A 19,841-nucleotide genomic window follows, 5' to 3' on the forward strand; every position below is an offset into this window, starting at 1 on the left:
TGCGGGTTCGAATCTTCGTTATCGATCGTGGTCGTTCTTTCTACTGTGGTGTTATTGCAATGAAATGGTCAGTGTCACTATATGTTGGTAAAAGATTGGCCCAGGAGTTGAGGGTGAGCTGTTTTCTCAACTAATGTAGAGAAGGCTAGCGCAAATAACCCTCGTGTAGTTTTGCGATAAATGGAAGGAAAAAAACGTTACACTTTTAGCAGTGAGGGCGTTATAACTCGATCATTTATACTATTCGTTGGTAAAGAGCAGTGCAAGATTTAGCGGCAAGTAATGATACGTTCTCCATAGCTGAAAATTTAGGTAGTTTTCTTCATAATACCACATAACTGTGTGAATTTCAACAAAATAAACGATAAATTATATATCCTGTGTAATTTATTGAAACAAAGAAATGGTATACAAATATTATACTGAAAAAAGTCAATAGTTTCCGTGAACTAGTTCAATATGCTTTTTAAGATAATCTTTTCTACAATAAGTACTATTACAAAGGTGACACAGGTGTCTCTTTCTGTTCACCAGGTGGCGCTGCATGTGTCGTAGCAGAGAGTATTTATCATAGAATGTGTGACGGCAGTATAAACATGTTGACTGGCTGTCTCCCAGTTCTGTATTGCCTTTATTTTCTATCCAGTGGTTCGGCAACTCTTTTATAAAACCGTCGTTTTCTAATGAGAGTAGAAATAAGCACACATGTAAGAGATAACAAACTGAGGTTCCGAAATTGTACGAATATACCCATACATATGCGTGTATGTGCATATATATTTACAGATTAAATGCACGAGAGATAGGGGAGGGAAAGCAGAACATATACATCAACACCTTTAAACTATTCAATTGTAAGATAAAGTAGACACAACTACAGCATTATTTTACCGTTTACACAAAACAAATAATTATGCATACAATATACACAAACGGTACAGTTCACATCAAAATTACTGGACCAATACTTTAAATGTGTAAACTTTGTACGGCAAGAAATTGCCTACATATGATCGACGTGTACGTTCACAGACGTGGCGAAAACGAGGCTTCACAATATCATAACGTATATATATATGGAAAGAAACGAAAGTCATCCCACATTGAAAGAAGATTCATATAGTTTCCGATATTTCAACTTACCTAAACATTGATAGAAACCACCTTCCCAAGAAATTCCGCTCAGTGTGAGAATATAAGTTTGTTGTTGTGAGGTCCTGTATTATGTCATAAAAATAAGAAATAATGATCAGACAAGATCAACCTTGACCAACAAATGTTCTGTTATTACCATAGTATAGTGTTTATCAAAACAAGCTTGGATAAGATTACACTGCAATGAAAAGTCTTAACGTAAATCTTTTAAACCAGGTTACTTGTTTGATGTATGCGAAAATGTAAACTAATACAGTAGGAATGTTTTAATCGATGAAAGTAAAGTTGCCTAAAGGTTTGTTATATTTTGATGTATAATTCTTTTTGTTTCAATTACTGCATTCTGTTCATGGTTAGGCTGTATGATATAAGATTCCTGATCGTATAATAGATTTAGTTCTTTAATAACCAAGGTCAGCAGCATATTTTCTGGAATATGCACAAGTAATTTTTTAAAACAATTACGTCTTACTACCTACTGTCATTTCAACCATTTCCCGAAAGCTAACCGTAACTTAATAAACAGTTATCTCACCAAGAATGGTTTGTGTGTGAAATTCATAATTGAGCGTTGTTATGACACAACTTCATCCCACTTAGTATTCCCCAGGACAGAGCAAACACTTTGCTGAAGAAGCATACAAGGTAACCCCTGTGTGTCTGTTACTTAGGTGATATACCTACAATATTTAGTGAAGTCCTTCAAAAGCTGAGGCAGCATATCTGACAAATTAGATTGACTTTTCATTTTATATTTGCCTATATCCAGTGATTATAAATGACCTTTAACAATGTCTTACTGATTAATGTTCAAATCTGCTCAGACCAAACTCTGTACTTCTAGTGAAACTAAAACATGAATATATTCAGGTGAATATACTTTTAAAATATTAGAAGCACTGAAGCTGAGATGAAGAAAGAAAAATGCTCAGTGCCTGTAGGAAAATAAACAACTTCAAAGAACAGTAATTAAAACAAAAGGAAGTTGGTTACCTGATACATATTACTTTTGTAGGGATGGATATTCGATAAGACATATAACAAGATTTGGGTGATAAAACTTGGGAAATTACATGCTGCTCGATGTTCATAAACCTTAGCAACTGCCAAAGTGATTTATTTCCAAGTTTTGTTAAAAATTAATAGGTAGGTGTTACAGAAGTTGATATTTATTGTTATTATGGATTACACCAGCATATCCTTCAAGCATTTAATAAAGTATGTACAGTATGTTTGCAGGTTATTTATAAAGCTATTACTGTTTTATTTACCATGAACCATATTCATATGAAAGTCAATGAAACAGTTTTTCTTATTGTCCATACAAAATGCAACACCACACTTTCGACACTGGATTCTGCTCCTCCTCTGGATTTTCTGTTTCCCACACACAACGCACCGTCTAGGGGTGCAGCGCTGAGGAACGTGCTCTCCAAGTGCAGGATAGGGGCCAAACGTATGAAGCAAATGCCAAGGATTATGAATGTCATCCTCTCCCAGTTCACAATTTGAAAATGGAAGTTGGTTCCCTATAATGATAAACAGTCACATTTAGTTTACATTAATGTACATCCAGATGTTTCTGTATGAAGAATTTTTACACTGTTGGATTTTTTTGTATATAGTTAATACTGTAGAAATTGCCCAAATTCTTAATCCAATCAGTCCTTTAGTTTTTAATGCTGATGGATACACGTTAAGAAATAGAGGACTTCTGAAAGTTTGAAGCAAACAGCGTATTGTACAAGTGGTCTCTTTGAAGAGATCTATATAAACTTTTTGAGCTTGTAATAGGCCATATCTTGCGAAACTTCACAGTATACCATAATATTTGCATCAATTTTGACATGTTGAAATACATGATTTACATTCAATGTCCACTAGCAAACACACCACAAATTCAATCTTGTCAATATCCTATGCAAATTTCATGAGAATTATCCCTGTTATTTTGCATTATATAAAGTTATGAACAAAATATATTAAAAATTCCCTGTTTAATTTAATATAAATGAGGAAAAACGTTAGAGCTACTTTAACCACTAAACCAACAATCATTGTTTAAGAAGAAATGTTACTGACTTCAGAGCTTTAAAAATCTCATTTCAATAGATATACTTATGAAATTGATCATATTGATAGCAATGTATGATACCTGAATAAGAAAGTTAATTTATGAATAGTTTCCGGGTGTAAATGATTTTTAGATAATTAAAAAGATACCCCAATAAAAAAATAGTATGTTTAGTTTTTTTTTGTAAAATTTAATAATACATAGTTATGACAAAAATGAGTTCTTAATTTAGATGATTTAAAGTTCATAATTTCTAGATAACTAGAATACAGTGCAAACACTTAAAATAGTTTATACATGAAAACATGATGTACAGATGTTGCCTCACAAGAATAGATGATTTTAGATAAATTATGACAATTCATTCATCAAACAAAAAAATTTATTTTTCCAACAATAAGACAAGTTTACCAAAATAAATTATCCATATTATATTACATTTAAATAATTACTTATTTTTACTGAATGACAGATATCTTTATGCCATAGTTGAAAAAAAACAAAACACAAACTACCACGTATACTGATATGGGCAAACTGGAAGGCTTATATAATGTTGAGTAATAGTGCACAACTTGGCTATTAATACTTTAAAAGTCTGAATTTTGTTGGTTTTTTCCCACTACAGTCTTTAACTGCATGACTACAACAGTTGTAAAAGGCACCAATGCATACAAATTTAAAATATTTACCCAAGGCACTTAAGTTGTGTAATTTTTTTATAATTACTTAAAAATCACCCGCAGTTTATCTCAAATCGACTACTTAAGTCGTCTTACAGAATGTTAAGCTACCAACAACTCGCAGTAATACACAGTCTAATATTAATGAAATATCACAGAAGAGATTATACATTCAAAATGCAATTTATGTCCTTGTTTCAACATATAATGCTGACATGCTAGCAAATTCCACTTAATTACAAAGTGCAAACTTTTATGATACACTATCTCAGTAACAGGCACATAATACGTCACCAATAACAGCAGCACTTATTAGATATTTTACTTATGTCTGCCAGAAGCCTAGCTTATAAAAATCTAATCTTTCAAGTCAAATAGAGTTATCTAACAATATAACTTTTCTTCTTCCATATCAAGTTTTTATATTTAAAATATTCAGTTTGATATCTTACATAACAAAAACACTTAAACAGATTGTGCTCATGTCTAATGTGAGATAAGGCAGTTCTTATATGTAACTAAATCTTAAGTACAAGAAGTATCTAAGACACAATTTCCACTTATCAAAATGTTTCCTCTATGCATGCTGCAATAAATCATGTTTTCTAATGTAAGGCCACTGACACAAAATGCATTTAAACTTTACTGTTTCATACAGATGAGTCTTTCTGTGGCGATGCATGTTTCCTGTCATAGTAAATCTCTTCCCACATATAAGGCATTGAGTCTTTATCCATTTCTTTCCTACAACAGATAAAATAATTTAAAGCCTGTACACACTTGGATTCTAGTAGCTTGAAGTAGGATTGTTGACTTACAGACAAAAATTGTACAGACTCATAATGTAGATATATAAATTAAAACAATAGGCATTATAATAACATACGGATATGCTTTTAATTAACATATTAAGATGCTTGGAACATCAACTTGAAAAATACAGTATATAACATCTTTCATGATTAACATGCTAAAACACACCAGAAATATGCAGTTGAATATATTTAAATACTGATCAGAGTAAGCTAACTAGTTAGATCAACTGGGTCTATTATTGGTATCAAACCTCAATATTTAGCATTTTAAAGTCCTCAGACTTATTTATTGCTGAGCCACCAGGAATCAGTAATGAGTATAGTTAATTAAATATACTTATATTACTTACAAAAATTAGAATGAATTATTTCATCAGTTACGTAACTTAAATTACTGTTAATTATATTTTTGGTTGTAACAATATTAAGATCTCACACCAGAAATACAGGTTTTATGAAGCACTACACCTGCCTATTATCAGTAAGTTTAATTACTAAGTTCTGTTTCAATCGTGTTCTAAATAAAGGAGAAAAAGCAACCAAATACAGGTATCTTTCATCTGATGTTTGTAAACCAGTTATTGAAACGAAATGAACTTGGCAGGGGTTTAGTTTGGAAAGAAAGAAGTCTGAGGAATTCCCTCCCCAACAGGGGTGGTCAGGAACTTTGTTGTTCCTCTTCATCCTCGCTCATGGAGGATTATCTACTTTTACATGGAAGTTTTCTTGTAATTTGATTTGACTTGTTAAAGGTGATGAAGTGAGGTAGGGCATTATGAAAATGATGGGTAAGAAAGGAAAGCAAGACAAAGGCAGTACAAGGGAAGTAGGCCAAGCCAAAACCTACCACTTACTTTTATATATCACTGTGTGATAACCAATCAGTCAACTAAACTAGTTTATCTCTATTCATTACTAGATAAATATTTTTAGTTTATTTAGCATTTCTTGACTCATTACTTAAGTTTATCCAGTACAGTCATAGGCATGTGTGTTAGGAAATCCATTGGTTTTAGTTTCAACACATGAAAACGTTTTTTGTTCTTCTTGTTGGTTTGTGTGTGTAGGATTTCTTCCACTTGTTCATGTTTTAAGTAACATAAGACCAGGTTTCACATCATTTGAAGGTCCACCCAAACAAATCAACATTCTACTAGTCTCTTGCACAAGAGCCATTTTTACACTAATTTGTTTGCATAGTTGGTAAAATAGAGATTTCTTAAACTTGCAATTTTTGAAATGCTAATTTTTAGTCGATTTAGAAAGATGGCCTAACAATAAACCTACCATATCATAAATTCCTGGTTCAGTAATACTTTAATTGTAATGTCATTACCGACTTCCTAAGTACAGTTTAAGTACCCCAAGCAATAGCTGGTGATTTACTGGGTATTTCTGAAATCTAAATCCCCCTCTTCTAAACACAGGAACAGATTTTAAAATAGTTTTATACTATCAACTACATTTCTCTTTAAATTAAGTATATCTGCTCAGAAACATTAAGTTCAATAAATTTTCCTGTTAGTCGAACTTAACATGTTAAGCATCTATGAAGTACGAAAAAAGACTTCAGCATGTAGATGACACACAGTGCTAATAAAATGATATTACAGCTTCATTAAAGGTAATATTTTTTAAATTCTAAGAACCATTTGATTTTAACAGTTTTCAGAGGTGAGAGAGCTAAGGTGCTTTTCCTTTTCAAAGTTAAGAAACCATTTATAAAATCTCACTTCTGAGACTTCCCTTGCAGAAATGTTCTCTATGACCTGTGGATGACATAATTTGGATGTTCACACAAGTAAGTTGGATTTAATATTTTTATAGCATCATAACTGTCTTTCAACTAGTAGTTACTGTAACTACTTGCATGGTTATTACACAGAAAGAAACATTTAAAGAAAGCCTTCTTTCCCACCAGAATTTCATTTTCTCATTAAAAATTCCCAAGTCCATCTAACTATAGAGGATGAAACTATAATTATGATAAATTCTTAATCAATGACAAAAATTGTGTGAATAAATCTACATTACTGTGATTCCCTAATTGGAATAAAAAAATGGTTTAATTTATTCATAAGTTTAGCAAAACAATATTAAAATATACAAACTAAATAGTGACAAAACTTAAACATTTTACAGAATTATTTCATTGTTTCATAAAGAACAATGTAATTATTTTATGTACTTTTAAACAATTATTTTTGATAACATATATTAAAACTAACAAAGTGTAAATATATTGTCAGTTTTTCTTAACTGAAGAACATTTATGCATTGCTGTAACATTTTGTACTATTTTCAACAACATTTGTCCTTTATTTTCACAAACATTGGTCTGTAAAATGTTTTATTTATTACATTAACTTTATTATATAATATCTTATGAAATATTTTATTATTAATTAATCCTAGAATTGTTACTCATATACCACTGGCATGTTTCATTATTATTTGAAAAATTATGTTATAGATAATGTTATTTCTAGTTACAATAATATTGCAACTATTCTAAGAAATTATCATTAATTACGTACGTTTTTGCAATCAACTGAATATGGTAAAAATATCACTCTGATACTTGAGTTCATGTACTAATTAATATGATGTGATACACTTACAATAATTAATCTTATTTATCTTCCTTACAATAAGCAAGTTAATTATTTAATTATAACAGTCATAATCACAAAAAATTAACCTCTACAATTGTGTTAAATCCAAAGTAAAAAATGACTATTAAAACTTGTGTTATAAAGTCACTTAAATTTCTCAAGTTTACAAGTACTGATCTATTAAAAGTTCAGAGGTTATTGCACCATCACAGCAATGTTATTCAACCAAAACTGAGTGAGTTTTCATCGTCAGAAAACCGTGCACAAACCTGGCATGAGAGATTAAAACAGTTAAGGAAATCCTCATACATATGAAGTGTTTTACCCATTTCAGGTCACAGCAGTGCATTATACTATTAACTTGTAGAACACAATTAAATATTTACTATTTTCCTTACCTTGTAATGAACATGAATGTTTTTTTTAAATTATTGTTATTATAAAAGGTCCAAAATCATACTCTACTACTGCCTGAAAACAAGAAATTTCTAACACAGTTACAAATCAAGTTTACTTCCTTTATCAAACCAATTAAAAAAAAATATTTTTTTTCCCAAAGGCTTACTTTTTAATATGTAATTTTTGCTCAATAAAGCTTCTTGTGTTTACTGAGCAAAGCATTTAAATTAGAGTGGAGTAATATTTTATCTTGCAATAAACATACATTGGAGCATCACCTTTGGTGAAACTTTAATCTTTTCCTTGGAGGTAAAACATATTTCCTGTAATTTGTTAAAATAACAATATGTCTAATGTTAGACATCTTGGTTATCTGATCACCTCATGACTGGTAAGTGCTAATATTCAATAAAACATGTACTACTGAGTAACTTAACCTGCATTCAAATTAAAAACTTAAGGTGGAGTAACATTATTATTTTTGACGTGATTCCAAAACCATATTATACTAATTTTTATAACACTGAATTTCAGGATGGAGATTCTGTCTTTAATACATAAATAATTAGCTCTCCTAAACTCTTACTTAGTCAGAAATGTATCAAATGTGTTAGGGTTTTCAAACCTTCAACTGCAGAAAAACTCTACAAATATTTTTTCCAAATATATTTTGGAATAAATTATGTTCAATACTTCTAAAGAATAAATCTATCCAAGATAACTAACTGATATTTGTAATTTTTCTTCTAAATTAAATATCAACAAATAATATAAAATTTATCATATATTTACTTCCTCTTTTATTGTCATCACATATAGAATACTTCCATTTGAAATCTATAACCTTAAAAATTGTGACTATTAATGAATTTATAATAATACTGTAGGCCTATCTGAAACAATAATTCAAGATTGTGCAAAAGTTTTGTACTTTTTTGCCATCTCCTTTTTCACCCAGCAACTGTGTTGATCTAAATACTCCTGCCGACAGTATGTCTTCTCACAGAGTGAACACATGAACCTCTCAGAAGGATAACTTGGTGGTCGTTCATGGCAATGATACAGCTGATGGCGTTCTGCATTCCTTTTATTCTTGAAAATTTTTGCACACCAGCAACACTGGTGTTTGAATCCGTCTTGCCTATTCATTAAAAATTCTCGACCTGAAGAAATAAAGTATCTTCTTTTATTAATCAAAAATAAAGCTAACAAATTTAAGTTTTGCAAAACTAAGAATCTAGAGAATCGGTAGTTTGCAGTCATTCATATTGTAACAAATTTTCCTACCTTATACTTAGCGTGATCTGCTTATCTAAGGATTACAATGTTAATAATTAAAACAAATAAGCATATTATTATTTCCTATCGAAAACTGATCAAAATTTTAACAGTGACATTTGATTAATAAAAGCTTAGATATCCATATATTCTGTGCATTAACAGCAGATTTTATTAAATTAAAGAGATGTGGGCACATAACATGCTTCAACAATCTGATAAGAAATTGACTGTTCAATATATATTATATGAACATGCAGCTCGTGTAATAAAAAACACAACACACCTGAATTACAATAGTTTTATTTTCAACATTTACACGAGTTAAATTTCATAATTAATCAAATACAAATTATATAAAAATTACAGAAGGGCTTGCATACAGTTATTAAAAGGTAACAAGTATGTATGAAACATTAACTTGCACAAGGCAGAAACCCAGTACAGAAACACAGTACCAAAACCACCTAAACACAGCTCTCATGATGATAATAGCCAAGTTGTTAGCTAACACTGTCACTAAACCAAGTTGAATATGACTTTTGGTATATTTTTATATAGAAGCAGTTTTCCTCAAGTATTTCCCATTCATATATTTTTAATTATAGCATAATTTGGTTTGTCGCAGTGATGTCAGAATGTCCCAAGTAAAATATGCATCCAGACCCGTCTTCTCTTTTGACCACTACATTTATATAATTAATAATTTCATCATTAATTTGAATTTAAATACAATCCTACAAACTCAGTTTTTTTGCATGCTATTTTTAACACACTGATACAGTCGCTGGGCTACTGATCTATTCATTTACCCCCTCTACTGTTAGATTTTCTTTATTCTAGAATGGACTTTAAATGATTTATTTGTGCAAGTTGTTCCGAGTTGTAATTTAATAAAAGTGTCTGAAGGTGGTTTTACAGGAATGTTAGTGATTTTATAAAATATTTGAAATAAATTATCAATATAGCAATAGCCATTTGTGGTGCAACATAAAAGTTTCAGTAAAAGGGAGAACTTAGCTCAGGTTAATTTGATTTGAGCAGTTCAATTCATATGTTTTGTGCTTTATTACACATTTTTTGCCAGTAACCTATTTTTATTTTTTAGTATTCCACTAGAAACTTTACTGTCAGACATAGATCTTATCATTTGAAAATTAAAAGTTATACAAAGTGTGTATTTTTTTATCAAAATGTAGAAGGTTGGGATGACTCAGCCACTCTTTATCACAAGAAATGACATATGAGAGAATATAAGAAACTAAATCAACATATACAAATCGCAAGAGAAATATTATGATGGAGAAAGTACAAAACATAAAATATATGTAATACTATTTTAATGTGAAAAAGGTATACCAGTGTAACTCTACCCACCCCATCCAAAACATATTTATAATTAATCAACAATGTTGTTTAAAAAACTCTGAGTGATATAAACTCTCTCTTCTATTTAACTTTTGTTACAGTTGAATATATCTATATTTTCTAATCAAACAGTGTGTGTTACTCTGTTATTTGTTGCTGTTTATTTCACTAATAATTTTATATTACAAAAAGAGATTATAACTGTTAACCTGCTTGGAATGGTGACTGTTAGATAAAGATTGATTTTGCTTAAATCAGCTACAGTTCTTTCAATTTAGTGCCAAATATGCATACAGAAACAATGCTTCAACCATGAATACTGTTCTACATAAACTTTTAAAATAGATTTGAAAATAAATTTACATGAAATAAATGGGTTTTAAACTAAAGATAAATTAATAGTTAAGACAATAGCATCAGTAAGTTGTGCAAATAAGTACTATTGAAGGTTCAAACCTTCACTGGGAATTGTATTCCTAATCTAAAAATGTCAAAGTCTACCTTTGTTATAACACAAATTAGTAGTTATATGTAGAAAGATGTGCAAATCATTTTTATTTAAATGCAAGTTGATGGACCAACATTAAGTACACCTTCTTCCAACTGCTTTTTGCTTAATTTTTACTAAATAAACCAAATATGAAATCTGGTCTTATTAACACAGACATGACTTTGAATTAGCAACTTATTAATGGATATTTTAGTGGTAAAGAAGTACAAAACAATAATAAACAATCTTTACAGATATTTGGAAAATTACGATGTATTTTAAGAATGTACATAATACGAGAAAATTATAAACCTGAAAAAAAAACACTTCAAAATTTATGTCAAGTACATAAATTAATTTTCTCTAACACCTTTTTACCAGTTGGTATATAGTGTAAAAGATATGCATTTCTCATCTATCACTAATTACGCATAAATTAATACAATCAAAATAAACAGAACTAATCTTTTTTAACCAGGAAAATATGGTATTACAATAAAATGCACAGAAAAAAAATATCATTTATATTATTTTCACAGATTAAAACAAAATAATGTTTCCGAATTACCTTTAAGTCTTTATCACTTCACCACGTTCTTCTTACCCTGCAATGTTGAATGACAATACCATAGGATGCTAGGATTTTCAAAGTACTACTAGTGATAGTAATAAAATATTATTTATTATTTTACTCACTCATGCATGAAGAGGTAAAAAGTTATCTGGGAAAAGCTTGTAAATGAAGTTTGGCAACAAAGAATGAAAAGCATATAGTATTAGTACGATTGATCAAACATACACGATCAGGCACCAAATTATTATGTTACCAGTTTATTTTTTTAACTAACTTTTTAAATTTCAGCTTAATCTGCATTCAGTTTTACTTTAAAGCATATTCTTCTAATGGGTTAAATAAAATTATAAACTCAAACTCTTGAGTCCCTTTTACACTTCAGTAAAAATAATAAAAACACTCAAACACATAGAATAACTACGAGATGGCTTTTCAAAATTCCTTGTTACAGGAAATGCAAAATACATTAAGGCCTAATTTCTTCCTGTCTGTCTACAGGCATCATACCAATACTTCATAAAATAATGAAAAGCATATTCAGCACTGGATATGGTATATGTAGTATGGTTGACAAATTATAACTTATTCTCTGCTTTCATTCACAGGTTCTTTGAATAACAGATAACACTATGTAACACAAATTTTGTTCCTGGATAGTACGTGTTATTTCTTAATTGCTTATGTTGTAAAAGTACAGAAAATGGCCATTATTCCCTTCAAACTTTGGTTTTGTGACCTGGATAATGAAATTTAGAAATTAACCTATTTTCTACGTGAAAACGGACAAATTTGCACATTTTCATTTACATAAGATATAAATAAAACAACCTATGAATCAAGATTTACATGTATTTATACTAAAGTTATACAAAAATGTTCAGAAGTGAGTAGTTTTTCAAGATTTGCAACTGTAATGTAAATCACTTTCACTTACAAGCCCCCAAATAGTCTCCCATCATGTTTTTGTTATTTGCTCCCAGGTCACAAAAGCAAAGTTTAAAGAGAAAAATAGGTCTTTTCCATGTACTTGAGGCATAAACAATTGGAAAATAACACTTTCTGTCCAGGAACAAGAAAAAGTAAAATTTTGTTACATAGTGTAATTCTCTTATACCAATACTTTACAAGATCATTTTCCACATGCATTTTACTTTTCATAGATACCAGTTATATTCTGTGGGAAAATATTACAATCCATAATTATGTATATATATATATATATATATATATATTTCTTTTATTTCATACAGAAATCAAAATTAATGAGACAACAATATTGTGGCAATGCACATGACTAATAAATAATGTTCTAACATAACTTCAAAATAAAAAGGATGAAGTCATAAAGGAATTATGTAATTTCTCTCATAAATCTATTTACCAATTTTCTTATTCTTCTCACTATGGAACTTTCGAACATGTAGGCTTAAGTTTTCTATCCTAGTATATACTTTATCACATAAATTGCACTTATACTCTTTACGATTTTTATGCTGCCTACTGATGTGCATTGCTAGTGATTTTTTAGAGCTAAGACTACTTCCACATTCATTGCACATGAAGTTATGAGAAAATCCATTTTCTGTTTCTGGTTGACATTCTTGAAATTCATCCAATAAATAGTTTTCATTCAATAGAACTACATCAGAACTATGAACATTTGACACAAAACTTTCATGTTCCTGGATTTTTTGTTCAAAGTGGCCAATAATTCCTTCCACCATAGGACTATATTTACAAATATTCAAAGGTAAACTTCTGTTTTTTCTTCCAATTTCTAATTTACCTAAGGAGTGAAAAAAATACAAATAATTTACATAATACAGTCAATATTATATGCCAATTTAATGAGCACATGAAGGTGTATTTATAATTAGTGATTTATACTAAAATGCTGGCAGCTAAATAAACACTATATTTTAAGAAGTTTTATGTATTGAAAAAAAAAGTGTCCAACCCACTTCTGTCATAGGATATCATTAAAAATCAGTTGCATATTTTATCTGTGAATCTAAGTTTTGAATTAATTATTGATATATATGTCTCAAAACCTGTGTACAGTTAATAAAGGGCAGTATTGCAATCTTACAAATTAATATAAAGAAACAAATTACATACAATAGCAAAACAATTTCAAAATTTTATATACACCTTTTATAAACAAAGATAATGGTAATTTTTCATTGTTTAATAAACATCCACAAGTGGTAATAGTTTTCAGTAACTTTTTAACTACAACCACTAGATCCAATTTAACCAAGTTTTACTATCACAAAGAGTTAACAAAGTTTCACATTTCTACATTAAAGATTACAAGTTTCTCATTACAATATACTTTTATATTTTTTCTGTATTATTTAAGTTATGCTCTATCAATATAACAAATGAAGGAAAATTTACCTGAAGATACAACAGTACACTATTATATCAAACATAAATACACATCATAACTTTGAAATTTATTGTTAACCCTAAATATATGAAGCATCAATACACTTTTGAAAGTGAAATTCATACTCGAGATCACTAGCTTTTTGATTTTTTTCAATGTGATTTTTTCGCACATGTAAATTCAAATTTTCTGTCCTGGTATAAACTTTATCACACAAGTGACACTTGTATTCCTTGTGATTTCTGTGTTGTCTGCTAATATGGACAACTAAGGACTTCTTAGAGCCAAGAAAACTTCCACACATACTACACTTAAAACCGTGAAATCCTTCAATGCTGTCTTTTTGATGATCTTGGAATTCTTCTAATAAATGATTCCAGGTAAACTGGACTTCAAGATTTTTAAATTCAGATTCATCTGGATGAAACAACTGCTTTCCATGGTTCTTGTTAATAGCATAATCCCCTTTTATTTCCAATGCACTAATGGGAGAATATGCATTTTTGAACAAATTGCTACTTTTTCTTCCAAAATCTGAATTACCTGAGAAATACAAAAATACATATTTTACAATAACAATGACATTAAAGGAAGAAAATAAATGCATTCATTTCAGTACTGTTCTATGACAATATATATCTCTATAATACAGAGGCAGTCTTACCAAACATCATATAACTTAATTACTTCAGTAAGACTTCAGAAAATATGGGTAACTTCATATTACAAAACTATTTGTACACAAGTCTTAATAACAACACATCTCACATTTCAGCCTAATTATTGCAAGCAATTAATTCAATTCACACTTTATCAAAAATGTCAATGTTATCTAAATCTCTGATAACTTTACTCATGGATTTTTCAAATCAATTATTTATTTTAAAACTTGTTTCCTTAGAGATGAACACAGTCTATTCAGAAAAAAAATATATAAATAAAAAATACAGATTTCATATATATTTGAAATGATAGAGCACTTGTTAAGAGTTCAGGTGCTTTTATTGGCTAAATAAAGTCCATCAGGCTAATATTTCAGTTCTTAAATGAAGTACCATCAATATTTATCTGCCTTCTGGTCCTGTCTTTGTAATTACAGTTGTATATCAGAGTTTTGTTTTAGTTTTATTTTTATTTTTACAAGCAGGTTTTTTTCATTCAACAGATTTATATGTTTCTTCTCTATAGTGGGCTTCAGTTTTCATTTGTTACTTTGATCCACAGGAGTAACTGTAATAAAATAATAAAAAAGTTAATACAGTGAACATTAATCCCTGGGATTCTTTTCCCTGTTGACAAAAGAAAAATCTTTGTAAATACATCCTGGAAAAGTGGGCTTGTGTTAGATCACCCCAGCCTTTCTCACTGCTCGTGAATAATTCATATTGAAATTTTAAACATATTATAGTATTGCACAATACTATTTCAAACTAAGCCTCAGAAAAGAAATTCCATAACCCTTCCTAACTTAAAATAGTTTATCTTGAATGTTGTGCACTGAGTAACTTTGTAATGATACAAGCGTTTCAAAAAACACCACAATGAATTATCCTTTGCAACTGAAATGTAAAAATAACTGTAAAACAAATATTACAATAAAATTATCATGAGAATAGAATGTTTGGTCACTGAAGAAACATCCTTTAACATTACTGCTGCATTTACAATAACATAAATCAACTCTTTAAACCAGAGCAGAAGCTTCTAGCATCTGGCTAAAAATCTCAATTTACCCATTGGATGGTGACAGTGTACAATAACATTTAGGTCTCTTTGGTTGAAAACTAATGTAAACCATGTTATTATCAACCTTTTATAAACAGACCAGAAATTTTGTAAGGTGTTAATAATTATTAGGACATTATGAAAATAATTCCAGAATAATACATAAAAAATTATAGCCTAATTTCCACAACTGAAGGGCATTTTTCATTACATGGTAATTATCTATATATACATACATGTCCATGTTTGCCATGATTTTACTTATGCAAAAAGACAAATAATTTGACTTATTAATCAAAAAACATATTCATACACCTGTTATATAAAACTGGTCTTCAAAGAATAATTTCAGGACCAAAAATAAATACAAGTTAAAGAAATTTATTCAGTTTCTTATTCTCATGAACCAATAATACCAAGCATCTTCTGAGACTCAGTATGATATATTGGTAATATTTTTAGACTATCTAAAACAATCTCTCACAACTTTAATAGACTCCTCTTAATAAAAAACAATATTAGATTTCTTAGGTTCTTAAAGATACAGGTTCATTTACAAATATAGTTTATACATGGTAAATTATTATTCTGAAACATTATTTATCAATACAAATAAATGTAACTTAAGATATTTTTATTTTGTTATAATAACAACATTTCTACTTGTTTTTGTTTAAAAGGAATTATAATGCTACACAAACAGTGAACTAAACAGTTCACAAAAAGCTACTGACACAAATTTATCACAAGTTGAAACTTGAGCCTTCAATTTAACATTTATTTCAGTTTACAAATTGTCATAAGATACCACCAACAACAAGGACCACTTGATTTTTCACAGCTATGCTTTCACATCCACATTTTCAGAGAACTATCAATTCCATTCTTTTACTTGACTCTACCAGTGCTAAGGAACAACATGCTGTAAAACAATCATTCTGTCTTAATTTAAACCAAACATGTCTTTTCCAAACTTGTGACCTCTTGCATTCAGGACACAGCATAGAGAGAAATCAGGTCTTTATCCTATCAATCCTCCAAATAATCTTGCTGACTTAGGTAAGATCATCTCTAACCCTTCTTCTGTGAAGAGAAAATAAATTCAGAGATCTTTACCAATCTGTATAAGATAACCTTTCCATACCTAAATCATCCTAGTAGCCCTCCTTTGACTCCTTTCTATTAAATCAATAACCTTTCTTAGGTGAAAAAACTGTACACAGTATTTATAAATATTACCCCTTCTGATTTGTAATCGCTATGTTTGTAAATACACCTTAAAGATCCACGAGCTTTACTACTAGTAACAGAACACTGACTTGATGGCTTATCAAATATAATGTCAAGAATACTTGCTTCAATCAAAACTTGAGGTTCCCATCTATATTACACTAGTTATCCAAATTATAAGCCATATGTGTTAGCTTGCAATTAATTTAATTAAAAATCATTTACTAAATACTTATCCAACTTATCAATTGATCCAAGTCAGTATTCTCAAGAGTTTAATCATTGAACTGTACTAATTTACATATTATGCACCAATCAACATAATTAATGTAAACAAGCAAGCATTAACTCCTGAAACACTCCATTAGTAACAAGGGTCCAAGTTAACTTGGCCCAGTTAACAATAACTTTCACTCTCTTTCGTCTACACACCCAATATTTAACTATTTTTTCTCAACAACCATGATGAGTGTCTTCTTATCAAAAGTTTTCTGCAAATATAAGTACACTACTTACAAACCTTTTCCATTCTCCAAATAACATCCTCAAAACAAAAGTTTAAATATTAGTTATGCAGGATTTTTCTTTAGTGAATTCATGCTTTATTTTATATATTATACTAAATTATTTTGCAAGGCTCTTTTATCATATCTACAGTTTTATTAACTACACAAGCAAAACTAAGTTAGTTCAAGACATAATACAAAAAATCACATATAATGTCACTTTACACTGGACAAACACATGTCTATAGAGTCTAGAGGCCAGAGAATGAAAAACATTATGATTAACATAGCAGAAGTAGGAAGTTAATGTAATTTTCAGACAGTAACTCAAACAATTGACTAATTTAGTAATTAGCTAAGACGTAACTCTGTAACCTTTAAATTATCAAGTTTATATGCTTCAATACCAAAAATGTTCATATATTGCACTAAGATGACTTCAATAATTTTACATTTTGCCTGTAACATTCAACATTCAAGCGTAAAACTAAAATACTGACTAAAATCTTGAATAAAATCATTTATTTTCTGTAATAAAACACAAAGAATACCCCAGCAATAATTACTGGAAATAAATTTAATTGTAATATCAACAGTATTTTCGTTGACATATATCGTGTAACTTGTGCGTTCCCTCAAAAGTAATTTGACACATGAAAAGTTTACTTAAAAATAGGAGGGGCTCATATGTATCCCTAAATCATGTTATAATCGCAGTAGAACACACAGTTTGAAGTTATTGAGATAGGCTTACCACACTATATACATATGCGAAAACAGTGCAGCGTTATTACATGCACTTCCGCAATACAACTAGTAATACTATTAATTTTTACTATTACTATTATACTTTCGTACTTATTGTAGTGCTATACCTACTTCTAGTGATATACTGTACAGTGTACTGGTATTAAACGTAGTCCCAATACTATGTAATTTATAAACGCTCAACTTACATTTAATTAAATTATAAAATAAAATAATTTAACTAATATTAGTAACAATAACACTAGTATAAACAGAAATAACAAAGTTCAGGCTCGGCTCACCACTAACATAGATATTGTTATTTGCTTAAATTGTCTCAAGAAATTTTTCTTTTTTTAACCATGTGGCATTAACATTTCGAATAAACTAGTTGTTAAAATCGTTGTCATTTCATTTGATTTTGAATACTGTATTCTCTTCTAAAAAATTGAAATTCCTTAATTTTCTCCCATATTTCAACTTCAAGATCCACCATTTTAAACTCCTAAATGACGTCAAATGTCGGAAATATTTTTCACATAATATACTTAATAATAAACGAACAAAGCATTGTGACAATTAATACTGATTATTTAATAACATAAATAAAGGCTAGAGACACATTATAAAAGTATCAGCCTCAGTTATAATGTTGATAACTACATTTGCGATACTAAATTAATTAATTAATTTTTAGTTTGTACTTATTAACATATATCGACGAATTTACATATAAGTTAACGCCACTAGCAGCAGAGAAATAGTTAAAAATAATATAAATAATTAATTTAAAAACAAAAAAACAACTTATTCCTAATAACAATTCACGAAAGGGGACGAAGAGGAACCACAACGTTCCTGAACACCCCAGTTGGAGAGAGAACTCTTCTGATTTCTCTCTCTCTCTAAACTAAACCCCTGCCACGTTAGTTTGAGTTAGTTTGAGCAGAGAAATATATATATTTTGAAGATATTATACATTACAGTATGTTTTTGTTTTGTCGCTTGTTATTAAACATAAAGATAAATAATGAGCTATAGTGCTCTGCTGAGCCTTCTCACCGCGGATACCGAAACTCTTATTTTTAACGTTATGAGTCTTCAGAATTAACATTGAGCCATCAGGAAGTTTAGAGTATGCAAACATAATAGGTATGTTTGGAGAGTACTGTTAATTTACTTGTTAGAATTCTTCTGCTGAGTATTGTTCTCAGCACACAGAAAAACAGAAAAAAAGTTTGGAGCCCCAACGTATCACTTGATCTGCTAGTGTTAAAAAGAAAATCGCTGTTGTAGCATTTTCAGGTAAAAACTGATTTACCGACAAGTGACAGATACACACACGTAGTTGTATTCGCTAATAACAGCAAATTTGCTCAGGAAATAAGGAGAATAATTACGAAACTGATAACTTAACTAAACTAAACTATCTCAAGTTGTATAAAGTAACGAGACTAGACAGAATTTGAAGAATGAATACAATTTTTGAAAAACTAATTGCAAATATATGTACTTGTACAAACAAAATAAAAATCACTTCTACTGGACTGAGCTAAGTTCGACAGGGTTTTAGTTTTTTCTTTCGGGATAGACTTCTGTCAAACTAAACACAATGTTCTTAAAATAAGTCTTTATTCGAAAAAAATCCAAGTATAATTGAGCTATGAAGGCACGTCTGAATTCAACAAGCAAGCTGGTTTCTTGGATCAGTCCACAAATTTACCTCGTGACCTGTGTTCTCTCATAGCCTTAGTCTACTGTTACATTTAGATAACGTGAACTTGTACAGT

At 29.6% G+C, this 19,841-nt stretch overlaps 1 protein-coding gene across 13 annotated transcripts; it reads right to left on the reverse strand.

The window, feature by feature from the left end:
- Positions 1–369: 369 nt before the first annotated feature.
- On the reverse strand, positions 370–18,890 carry LOC143228923 (uncharacterized). Of its 13 annotated transcripts, XM_076460407.1 has the most exons (9): positions 18,354–18,890; positions 13,969–16,651; positions 12,833–13,237; positions 11,446–11,533; positions 8,673–8,904; positions 4,569–4,656; positions 2,427–2,684; positions 1,144–1,217; positions 370–680 (listed from the first exon to the last, which is right to left on the reverse strand). In XM_076460407.1, the coding sequence occupies exons 2-4, from the start codon at positions 14,015–14,017 to the stop codon at positions 11,523–11,525; spliced, it is 465 nt and encodes a 154-aa protein (XP_076316522.1). In that variant the 5' UTR covers positions 14,018–16,651; positions 18,354–18,890; the 3' UTR covers positions 370–680; positions 1,144–1,217; positions 2,427–2,684; positions 4,569–4,656; positions 8,673–8,904; positions 11,446–11,522. The 13 variants fall into 13 exon arrangements, with proteins under 13 accessions (XP_076316522.1, XP_076316519.1, XP_076316514.1 ...); XM_076460404.1 differs by having other exon boundaries at positions 12,833–16,651; positions 18,354–18,606; XM_076460399.1 differs by having other exon boundaries at positions 11,446–14,386; positions 14,899–16,651; positions 18,354–18,605.
- Positions 18,891–19,841: the final 951 nt, after the last annotated feature.

The sequence above is a fragment of the Tachypleus tridentatus genome, chromosome 10 (assembly GCF_004210375.1).
Source record: "Tachypleus tridentatus isolate NWPU-2018 chromosome 10, ASM421037v1, whole genome shotgun sequence".
NCBI classification, from domain to species: domain Eukaryota; kingdom Metazoa; phylum Arthropoda; class Merostomata; order Xiphosura; family Limulidae; genus Tachypleus; species Tachypleus tridentatus.